Source organism: Hydra vulgaris, chromosome 08 (genome assembly GCF_038396675.1).
Source record: "Hydra vulgaris chromosome 08, alternate assembly HydraT2T_AEP".
NCBI classification, from domain to species: Eukaryota; Metazoa; Cnidaria; class Hydrozoa; order Anthoathecata; family Hydridae; genus Hydra; species Hydra vulgaris.
The window spans coordinates 52,097,780-52,110,000 of record NC_088927.1 but is presented as its reverse complement, the minus strand read 5'-3'; the positions used below and the strand labels follow the sequence as shown (position 1 = coordinate 52,110,000).

The 12,221-nt window shown below is 26.7% G+C and overlaps 2 protein-coding genes across 2 annotated transcripts; both read right to left on the bottom strand.

Annotated features, from left to right (window-relative positions):
• Positions 1-483: 483 nt before the first annotated feature.
• LOC136083942 (uncharacterized) lies at positions 484-3,360 on the bottom strand. The gene is made up of 2 exons (XM_065803899.1): positions 1,240-3,360; positions 484-1,160 (listed from the first exon to the last, which is right to left on the bottom strand). Exons 1-2 carry the CDS (start codon positions 1,627-1,629, stop codon positions 951-953), a joined length of 600 nt encoding a protein of 199 aa, XP_065659971.1. The 5' UTR covers positions 1,630-3,360; the 3' UTR covers positions 484-950.
• On the bottom strand, positions 1,994-2,389 carry LOC136083427 (uncharacterized). Its single transcript, XM_065802823.1, has one exon. It carries the CDS (start codon positions 2,387-2,389, stop codon positions 1,994-1,996), a length of 396 nt encoding a protein of 131 aa, XP_065658895.1.
• Positions 3,361-12,221: the final 8,861 nt, after the last annotated feature.

Genomic DNA, 12,221 nt, shown 5'->3' with positions numbered 1-12,221 from the left:
GGGGTTTGGACAGGGGTCAACAATGTCATTTTTTATGTTAGATGACACGGATTCGCTAAAAATAATTTTTTACGACCCAATCATTAATTCAGATGTTACCCAGTTTTGCAGACCATGAGTTTTAAACATAATACTACCATCAAGAAATAAAAAAATAAAAAAGAGGAGTTAAAGAGGAGATTTGATCACATTTTTAACTTTTTAGAGGATAATAGAGGGTTTTAGAGGTTTTTGAAAAAAAAGGACATTAGAGGATTTTAGAGGAACTGTGGCCACCCTGACGTCTCTGGAAGTACCACGCTCAACTTAGTTGCTTCGCGCAGTGGACCTTGTTTGTAAAGGTTCGTGTTTCCGAGTTAAAGAGTTGAGAGAGAGTTGTAACCACAATAAAAAAAAATATTTAAAAATGCGTAGCCTCCTCGACTGAAGTGGCCCCCCTTGGAGAGATGAAAAATAGAAAAAAAAATCAAATTATCAATGCCTTTTTCAATCAAATTAAGATTACATTTTAAGAATTAAAATTTCTTTGTTAAAAAAAAAAAAAAGTTATTTTACATTTAAGATGCCAAAGTTCACTTGGAAAATGATTTCAGCTTTTGTTCTTGATGTTGTTCCAGCAAGCGGTTGAGGCAGAACTGATTTTATATCATCAATATTCACACTACGAATGTCATTAATTCTAGGTTTGACAAATTTAGAAGTTTTTTTATTCTGGCATTTCAGGAAGATGACCTCAACATCAAAATTTGAGTCTATTTCTTTCTGCATTATGCCTACATAATAAGAAATGGTGTTTTTACTACAAACCTCGCAAAGAACATAATCACTGACACTCACATCTTGAATAACGCTAAAAGAAACAGTTTCCAATTCTTCTTCAAACTCTAGTGAGTAACAATTAGCAGAAACGTCATTTGTTATTTTGTTGAAATCTACATCAAGGTCACTGTTCAATTGAATATATTTAATAATATATTTAATATATTTTTAATAATAATAATATATTTTTCCTCACATTTTTGGATTTTAGAAGGACAATTTTTTTTACCTTTTTGTTTGTTTAATACTTCATTTTTTATTCTTAAATTTTCTGGTGTTGATGTGGCTATCATACAATTTCCCTTTTTACGTCCACGTCTTGAAATCTTACGAGAAGGTGCCTGCAAAATATATATTATAGTATTATATAATTATAGAATTTAAAGAAAACCTAAACTAAGAATATTTAGTTTAAATTACCTTTGGATAACCTCGTACAATCTCAGGAGAAAATACAGTTAAGTTTTCTTTTACAGCTTCATGTTGCACACCCAAACCTGATATATCTGAAAGAATAGCACTTGTACTATATTTCTCGCATGAACCTTCGTTGCATGGTTCTTGAGGCACATCTCTATCTGTAACAACTGCTTCATGTTGCACATCCAAACCTGAAATATCTGAAGGAGTAGCAGTTGTAATCGATTTCTCACACAAGCCTTTACTGCATGGTTCTTGAGGCACATCTCTATCTGTTACAACTGATGGTAAAAAAATATCATCCCCATATACATGTCTATCATAAGGCCAAATTCCTGTCACGCGAAATCCTAACATAATATTTTTTGGTGTGGGGAAAATTTTTCCCATGCTTGTCGAATGAGACTGGCCATCTCACAAATTGTAATGGCTTGTCCTGGATTGCTAAGCATCCAGCTATTGGCAGCTGCATTAAAATATGTTTTCATTGGACCAAAAACAGACCTATCTAAAGGTTGTGTCTTATGTGAAGTATGTGGTGGCAAAGTCATCATACAAACATGGTTCTCTTTTGCATATTCAAGTGACTGTAGTGAAAGGTGGCTTTCATGATTATCTATAATCAATAAAACTTTGTGATCGGCTGTTGGGCGAGCAAACTTAACAAAATGTTTTAAAACATCTATAAATATTTCAGCATTCATCCATCCAGATTGATTGGCTAATCCAATAGAACCTTCTGGTGCTCCTCTCATTAGTGAGTTTCTAAATAATTTTCTTGAAAAACAATAACAGGGGGTATTGCTACACCAGCTGCAGAGACAATGCAACACACTGTTACTAATTCACCTCTTTCTCTAGATGTTATTTGCCCAACTTGCTTTGATCCCTTTGATGCAATGACACGAGGAGTTTTTTGCACAGTAGTAAAACCTGTCTCATCAAGATTAAAAATTTTAAATGATGTTGCTTTAGACTCTGATATACCTTCTTGTAATTTGTTAAAGAAAATATCAATAGTATACCGATTAAATGTCGATGCTCTTGCAATTGAAGTTGCCTCTGGTTTTCTAACTGATAGTTTTGGGTTTCTTTTTAAAAATCCTGTTAACCAATCTCGACCAGCCTTTTTTTGCTCTATCCAACGCATGGGACATTTTGTTTGCTTGAGCCATTTCAAAAGCTAGAGCTCTTACTTGAGCTCTTACTTGGCCATATAACATATCAGAACATGACTTTAGATAAGTACTCAGTGTTTCTTCTTGTGCAACAGAGAAAATCATAGAATGTTTATAATTTGGTTGAAGATTAGCAGCTTTTATAAACTCTAGGCATGACCTGAAATTTAAAAGAAACTAGGTTTTATAAAAAATATTTATTTTTTATGGTATTAAGGTCACTGTTATTACTACATCTTATATCAGACTATTATGAAATTATGATTTTAAGATTAAAAAAACTTTTATGCATGCCTTATGCTTTCCAAATGCTTTCAAACTATTGATGTAAAAAGAATTCTAAATTTGCTCCAAACAATAATGATGAATCAAATCAAATTTATCTTTAATGAAGATCTCTCTTTCCAAATTTTGTTTTAAATCAACTGAATAAGAACTAAAACTAAAATATTTCGATAAAGCGTCTCAATATTTTTTTTTTGAAAACTATAAAAAATCGTAGCTAAAATATTCTAGAATTTTCCGCAATAAAATAACGCATAACTGTAAAGAAGAAGTGGGACAGCGGCTTTTTTCTTTGTCCCACTTCACCCCTATGTAGGGAAGACGAAATAAAACTAAAATTACAGCCACACAGTTAAAGCTGAAATACAAATTTAATTATTAAATGTTAGATGATAAGTGCATTTCCCTGTAAAATAGAAAAAAAGTGCAACAACAGTCAAAAATAAATACATACATGAGTTACTAGACTGTCAGGAAAAGTACTTTTTTAAGGTACTTTCAAAAAAAAGGGTTTTCACCGCGCGCAGAGATGGGAAATGATGTCTACTAAAAAGAGCACATGAAATCTATACGTTTACATTAAATAACAGTAATTAGGCGCTGCTGCGCAATAAAATTATAGGGGTGTCCCACTTCTCCCGCGTCCCACTTCTCCCCACTCTCCCCTACATAATATATATTTATATATATATATATATATATATATATATATATTATATATATTATATATATATATATTATATATATATATATATATATATATATATATATATATATATTATATATATATATATATATATATATATATATATATATATATATATATATATATATATATATATATATATATATATATATATATATATATTATATATATATTATATATATATATATATATATATATATATATATATATATATATATATATATATATATATATATATATATATATATATATATATATATATATATATATATATATATATTAAATATACATAAAATAAAAAGTAAAAAATGGACAATTTTTTCAATAAATTGTAAAAAATTTATTGTTTTACAAGGAAAAAACTTAAGAAGCATCTTATTCTAAGTGTCTTTTTCCATTTTTACTTTCTACTTTTATTAAAATTTGAAAGTAACTTGAAGTAGGTCACTTAATGATCATTTTCAGATATTCAAACTTTCGTTTATTAGAAGTAAATTTTTATTCCCCTTCAAAGTTCGAATATTTGGGTGTTAACTGTTTATATATATATATATATATATATATATATATATATATATATATATATATTATATATATAAATGACATCATTTCATTTTTTTTTATGGTTAGACCTTTGTATTAAATTTTTTCTGCCGAGCTGATGCTGACCTCCAAAAATTGAAGTCGGCAAATTATTGCTGACCTCAATTTTCCTAATTCCGAGGGTTGTATATATTTTGATATATCTATATATATATATATATATATATATATATATATATATATAATATATATATATATATATATATATATATATACATGCATTAGAACATTACTAAAAAAACTTGCACTGAAAATCAAACCAACAAATTTGATTTTCAGTCCTAACTACAAGTCAAAAAAAATGTAGACATTATAACTGAAATCAGCTATGGCCAATAGGTTAATTTAAGTTTTTTTTATTCCTTACCATATAAAAACAAAATCCAAAAAATAAACAATTATTCACAAGCATAATTACTCAAATTCTTCTTCGGAGTTCTCTATAGTTGTGAAATTAAATTCTTTGCATACTTCTTTATTTATTAGTGATTATTTAGGAAAATAAAAATAAACAAAATCGAAAACACAAAAATGTAAAATAGGTGTAAACGGAAAACGATATATATCTAGGCTATATTAATGCAATAAACAGACTCAAAATATTACTTATTCCAAAATAAAAGTAAAAATAAAATTAAATTTGATATGTTGTAATAATAATAAAAGTAAATTTGATATTGTACTTCACCATTAATACAAAACTATAACAGTTTTTTTATACATATAAAACAATTACAATAGCAATGAGTACTGAAAAATTTAATGACCTCCAGTTACTTTAATTCTTTTAACTCTATGCTTTTTCCAGAAATCATCAATTGGAAAATTATTATAAGCAGCTTTTATAGCGTAAACACCAGTTGGCCAAAATAACCAACCATCTTTTACTCATCAAGATAAAACAACTGCCTCTGCTTCAATCCCTTTTTTTTAAAATAAACAACTAAAGCCCAAGATTGTGAAGCCATTATAATATATTATCTAAATAGGCATTATTTGTTTTATTTTTAATATGTAAATAATATATATATATATATATATATATATATATATATATATATATATATATATATATATATATATATATATATATATATATATATATATATATTTAAACAACTTTAAAATGTATTCTACACAATAGAGTGCTCAATGTTCTTAAAAGAACAGAGCAATTATATATTAGAGGAAAATCACTTAACAAAAATTTTCTTTTATTTTACACTGTGTTTCATCAACAAAGACTCATCAGAAATGAATGATGAAATTAATAAAACTTCAATTTATACAAAAATTAAATTACAGGAAGTCGCAAATTTCTTAACTACTGTAAATTTTTACACATTTGTGAAATTTGCTGACACTATTATAAAAAGAATTCTTTAGAAATGATTATGCTTATGAAATGCTTATGAAATGCTTACGAAATGATTATATAATCTTTAGAAATGATTACTTATGCTTTTTTTAAGTGTTTTTTTTATCTTTTCATTTTTTATAAATAGTATTTAATGTAAATATTATTTGAACTCATTTATTTTAATAGTTTTTAGGAGAAACTTATTTTCGTGCCTACATTTGGAAATTAATTTCGATTTTTTGTTCAATAAGCATTCTTGATTTGCATGTGTAATTATTTCAAATTTTTCTTGTAGGCAGAGTATGCATTTTTTGGAAATATTGTTATATGCAGGCGCTGTTTTAAGGATAGACCAATTCAGTATAAAATCATCAATATTTTTTTCTTTTAATTCCCATAAATATTTTATGGTATTTTTGAATACTTTGAATATTTTTAATTTTTTTTTGAAAGATTGCTTATGATTGGCAAAACGTTTTTTCCATTCACCCTCTGGTATGCTAATATATTGTTTATCAGGTACATTCTTAGAAGAAACAAAACATTTTATATACACATTTTTTGATAAACAACTTCCACTCTTTGGACAATTGTTGTGTTTTTGTTTACAATTAAAATTTTCTGTAGTTTTTTCATTTAGGATTTCTCTTTTGTTTAACAAAGCATTATTATGAACTTTTATAATTCTTTCCATATTTTTTGTGCAAATGTAGCTAACTTTAATTGTATTTTGATTAAAAACTTTATGTAATTTATTAGAGGGCGGGAAATGCTTATCGACCAATTTTAAAAACACTTTTTCTATGTTAGTGGAAACTTTTTTTCAGGGTCAAATTTAAGTTCAAAATTTTCAAAACCACTTTTTTTTAGGGCATCCTGAAATATTCGTTTAGAGGAATTGAATAAATTTTCATTAGAGGAGTTTTGGTTTAATCTGTTATTAATTGAAATTGGGATTTGTTTTAGAATTTGGGGTGGATAATTTGAATTAATATTAATATACTATTTTTGTCCAAAACTCAATGGTTTTTAAACATGTTGAAAACCTCAAAGTAAATGACGCTGATTGTGAGTCATTAACTATTGAAATAATTAATAAAACAAATGAAAATACATTTATAACTGCAATATATAGACCGCCAAACGGTAATTACAATCAATTTGAAAACCACTTAAACTATTTGCTACCAAAGCTTATTTAAAAAAATGTATACTTATTAGGTGATTTTAATTTGAATTTATTGAATAATAAAGCTAATAACCAAGTCGTGAATTTTATAAATACACTTTTGCAATACAGCGTTTTTCCCATGATTAATAAGCCAACACGTGTGACTAAAACAACTGCATCTATTATCGATAATATTATTACTAATAATTACACAAGGACTAAAATCCAAAGTGGTATTACTAAAACAGATTTAACTGATCACTTTTCAGTTTTTCTGATAATAAATTCTGCAACCCTTGACAATAAAATAAAAACAAAAACGGTGTACGTAAGGAAAATAAATAATGAATCAATCGCCACGTTTCGTGATCTCTTACATGAAGTAAACTGGGAACTTTTAACTGATTGCAATGACGTTAATGATGGCTACAATTTTTTTATTCGCATGTTTACAAGACAATACGAAAAGGCCTTTCCAAAAATAAAAAAAATTGTTAATTCTAAAAATTTGTTAAGTCCGTGGATGACGAGAGGACTCATTAAGTTGTCAAAAAGGAAACAAAAACTTTACCAAAAATTTAAAAAAAAAAAGAACTACGTAAATGAAATCAAATACAAAAAATATAAAAATTCTTTTGAAAAATTAAAAAAGCAATCCAAAAAAAATTACTACTCTTCGTTACTTAATAAAACATTTGGAAATGCAAGGAAAACATGGAATGTAATTAAAGAAATAACAGGAGTGGGAATTGTTAAAAGTGATAATCTTCCAAAAAGATTGCAAAGAGATGACAATAGAGGAGATGCTTTTGTTAATAAAGAAATTGCTGAAACATTTAATAGCTTTTTTATAAATTTAGGAAAAAAGGTTGCCGGTGCAATTCCTGAGGGAAAAAAATCATTTAAATTTTTTTTGAAAAAATCTGATTCCTTTATGGAGGAGTCGGAGCTTTTAATTGATGAACTTTGACTAGCAATTAGTATGCTGAAAACAAATAAAAGTGCGGGTCTGGATGAAGTTAACCCTGATGTTTTAAAAGCGGTCTCAGATATTATAGAGAAACCTCTTTTTAAAATTTTTAATCTTTCCCTAAAAAACGGCATTTTTCATGACCAACTAAAATTAGCAAAAATAATTCCGATATACAAAGGCGGTGATGAATCAATAAAATCTAACTACAGACCAATCTCCATACTTTCTTGTTTTTCCAAAATACTAGATTGTATTATGCACAACAGACTGTACAATTATCTTGAAAAAAACAACATTCTTTATCATAAACAGTTTGGATTTCGCAACAACCATTCCACGGAACATGCAGTAATTGATCTTGCCAACCAAATTTTAAATGGTTTTGATAACGACAGTTACACACTCGGAATTTTTCTAGATCTATCAAAAGCATTTGATACTGTCAACCACAAGATTCTAATTTATAAACTACACAATTATGGAGTAGTTCACTCCAATTTAAAGTGGCTGCAATGTTATTTACAAAATCGTAAACAAGGAGTACCATATGACTTAACATGTTCCCCATTTGAATCAATAAATTGCGGAGTTCCCCAAGGATCAATACTTGGACCCCTGCTGTTTTTAATTTATATTAATGATATTTGTTTGTATTCAAAAATACTTAATTATATTATTTTTGCTGATGACACAAATGTTTTTTTTTCTGACTCAAATTTAAAAAATATTTTTTACATTGTAAACACAGAATTAATATATCTTAATGAGTGGTTTGAAGCAAATAAACTTTCATTAAATATAGAAAAAACGAAATATATTTTGTTTGCTAAGTCACCTAAATCCGAGAACCTTCCACTCAAATTACCTGAACTAACAATTAACAATATTAAAATAAAAAGAGTTTTTTCAATGAAAATACTAGGAATAATTTTCATTAATTTTAATTAAATTGGAAAAGCCAAATAAAGCTAGTCGAGAACAAAGTTTCAAAGATTCTGGGGATTATGTACAATATATCTTAATGAGTGGTTTGAAGCAAATAAACTTCCATTAAATATTGAAAAAACGAAATATATTTTGTTTGCTAAGTCACCGAAATCCGAGAACCTTCCACTCAAATTACCTGAACTAACAATTAACAATATTAAAATAAAAAGAGTTTTCTCAATGAAAATACTAGGAATAATTTTCGATGAGAATTTAAATTGGAAAAGCCAAATAAAGCTAGTCGAGAACAAAGTTTCAAAGATTCTGGGATTATGTACAAGACAAAACATCTTTTAAATAATTTATGTTTAAAAAATTTATACTTTTCATTTATACATAGTCATATTAACTATTGTAATATTGCCTGGGCAAACAATCATTTATCTTTCCTAAAAGTTATTTATACAAAACAAAAGCAAGCAAGTAGATTAGTTTTAGGCGCAAGTAGATACGAAAGTGCCGAGCCGTTACTCAAGGAAATAAATGCTCTAAATGTATACAAACTAAATATATACCATAACTTGTTATTTATGTTTAAACTTCAAAATGAAATGATTCCAAAATATTTTTTTAAAAGTTTCACTCGAATTAATCATAAATATGAAACAAGACATTCAATGAGTAATTACTACCTCCCACTAACATCACTCAAAAAATCTGATTTCTCGACTATATGCCCGGGACCACGCTTGTTGAATTCGGTTCTTGACGAAAATATGAAAAAAATAAAATCTATTGCTACATTTAAAAGAACTATAAAAAAGCACTTACTAAATTTAAACATTATGTACATTCTCTCATTTTTTAAAAAAAAAATCGAAATAATTTTGTATTTTTAATTTTTTATGTACTTTATTTAATTTTAATATTGTATTGAATATGTATATGCATATGAAGCGAATTAAATTTTTTTTTTGTTTATTGTCTTTAATATGTATACGAATATGTACAGATTTGTAATTTTTTATTTGTTATTTTATATTTTAACTTTATCTTAAATTTCTTCTTTTTTTAACTTTAAGTTCTTTTTTAATCTTCTAAAATTTCTAACCAATTTTTTTTTTTTTTTTTAAACTTATTAATTTCACTCTTTTATGTAATATTAGAAGATTCACAAAGAGGCTTGATGATAAGTCATTTTGACTTCTACTTGCCCCTGTCAGCTTGTAATTATATATATTTGTTTAAATTTATAGATAACATTGTAAAATGTGTAAAATGACGAATTAAATAGAAATTCTACGTCCATACAATAACTCATCGTTTGGTTTTTGAAAGGCTTATATGAATTTTCAGAGAGGTTAAATGTGACATCAAGAAAATTCACAATTTTTAAATTTATGTTTATTTCGATTTGAAAGACAATATTTTTAAAACTTTTTAACATATCTTTTCTAATTTTATCGAGCTGTGGACCAGATTTTTTACGCATTACTAATAAACCATCGTCGCGATAAAGGCCTAAGTCTTTTATATTGATTATTTTAATTAACAAATCTAAAATATATAGTACAAATATATATATATATATATATATATATATATATATATATATATATATATATATATATATATATATATATAAATATACTTTTTATGTGTATATATACACATAGCTGTCATCTTTTAAAAACATATATATATATATATATATATATGTATATATATATATATATATATATATATATATATATATATATATATATATATATATATATATATATATATGTATATATATAAATATATATATATATATATATATATATATATATATATATATATATATATATATATATATATATATATATATATACAGTGGTGACAAAAGAAATAGCACAGATCAATGTTCAATATGTAAAGATATATTTTCAAGAGATCTAAGTTTTTGAGATCTAAACTTTTTTAGCCAATCAGAATATTATTTTCAGAAGATAACATTACTGAGTAAGAAAAGAGAGTAACTTCGTTAAAAAAAAAGTACAATCGTATAAATGATTTAGAAGTACAGAATAAGGGGGCAATTTAAATAGCACACCCTGTACAAAACTATCATTTCATTCTTTTGCTACCAAAGTCACGGAGGTTCTTTGTATAAATAGTTTAGAAAACTTTATTAGAGGTAAATTAAGGTTTAGCGGTGTATACTTTTGAGTCAATAACTGCTTGACAACAACAGCCCATTGACGAGATCAATTTTTGGCATCATTCAGGCGTAATGACGTCCAAAGCAGCCTTCATTTCGATCCAAAGTCAGTCTAAAATGTTGCAGTTGACCGGTTTCTGTCAACTTCCTCCCAAAAGTTTTCTATCGGATTTAGGTCTCGTGACTGTGCGGGCCACTCCAACACATTAACCATCTTAGAGTTGAACCGCATTTTAACACTTTTTGCTATGTGCTTAAGGTCGTTGTCTTGTTGGAATTTCCAAAGCAAAGAGAGATTTTCCTCGGCATATGGAATTATGACGTTTTCAAGTATTTCTTTGTACATGTATTGATCAATTATCCCTTGAATTGTATGCAACGAGCCCACACCACACCATGAAAAACTGCCCCAAACATTGCCACCACCATGTTTTAAGGTCATAAAAGTATAGCGAGGACTGAGTTCTTGGTTTTGGGGACAACAAACATATTGTTTTCCGTCGGATCCAAAGCGATTAAACTTAGACTCGTCAGTCCAAAGTACATTTTGACAAAAAATTAAATCTTTGTGTTCGTGTTGTTTTGCAAACTTCAAAAGGCTGACGAGATTACGTTTTGAGACCAATAGTTTTTTTCGGGCAACCCTTCCAAATAGCTTATTTTAGCATAAGCAACTTTTAACAGTGCTGACAGACAGATCAAATTTAAAATTTTGAGCAAATTGTTCTTTAAATTTTTGGTGCGCCAACAAAAGGATTCAACTTAGCAATACGGGCAATGGCTGAGTCTTCTCTGGGGGTTGTCTTTCGTTTGCTAGACTTGTGTTTTTGTTGCTTAATGAACCTGTATCATTAAATAATTTATTAGTATTGATAACTTTCTTAAGAGAACAATCCAATCGTTGAGCTATTTCAGAATTGTTCAATCCTAGATCTCAAAATGCCTGTACTTGTCCTCGAAAGACATCTGTTCCATGTATACCTCGTCCCATAGTTGATAGATTATGAATTTTTTTTTTTTTGCCAAATGAATTAGAAGAATGTTCTTTAAATACTAAATAGATTGATTATCGTTTGATATAATAAAAGAATTTAAGTTTTCTTTAAATAAAAAGTAAATGTATGTTATTTAAAATGATCGTCAAAAGGTAAACACGACAGCTTATATGCTCAAAACAAGCAATTTTGACGGCATATAAATGTCAAATAAGTATTTTCGTTCCAAAAGGTGAACATTGTTGATGCTATAAAAAATAACAGAATTTCCTATAAATACAAAAAAGTTGGCATCAAAAAGTAAAACCAACTGGTCAAGAAAGTGTACTAATTATGTTGCTGCCACTGTATATATATATATATATATATATATATATATATATATATATATATATATATATATATATATATGTATATATATATATATATATATATATATATATATATTATATATATACATATATATATATTTATATATGTATATATATATGTATATATCTGTGTATATATACATATATATCTACATAAATATATATGGCCATATATATATATATATATATATATATATATATATATAAATA

Coding starts and splice junctions, on each gene's coding strand:
- LOC136083942 (XM_065803899.1), bottom strand. CDS start 1,629: ATGGGAAAAATTTTCCCCACACCAAAAAATATTATGTTAGGATTTCGC. Junction 1,161..1,239: donor TTGTACGAGGTTATCCAAAG/GTAATTTAAACT, acceptor TATATTTTGCAG/GCACCTTCTCGTAAGATTTC.
- LOC136083427 (XM_065802823.1), bottom strand. CDS start 2,389: ATGCGTTGGATAGAGCAAAAAAAGGCTGGTCGAGATTGGTTAACAGGA.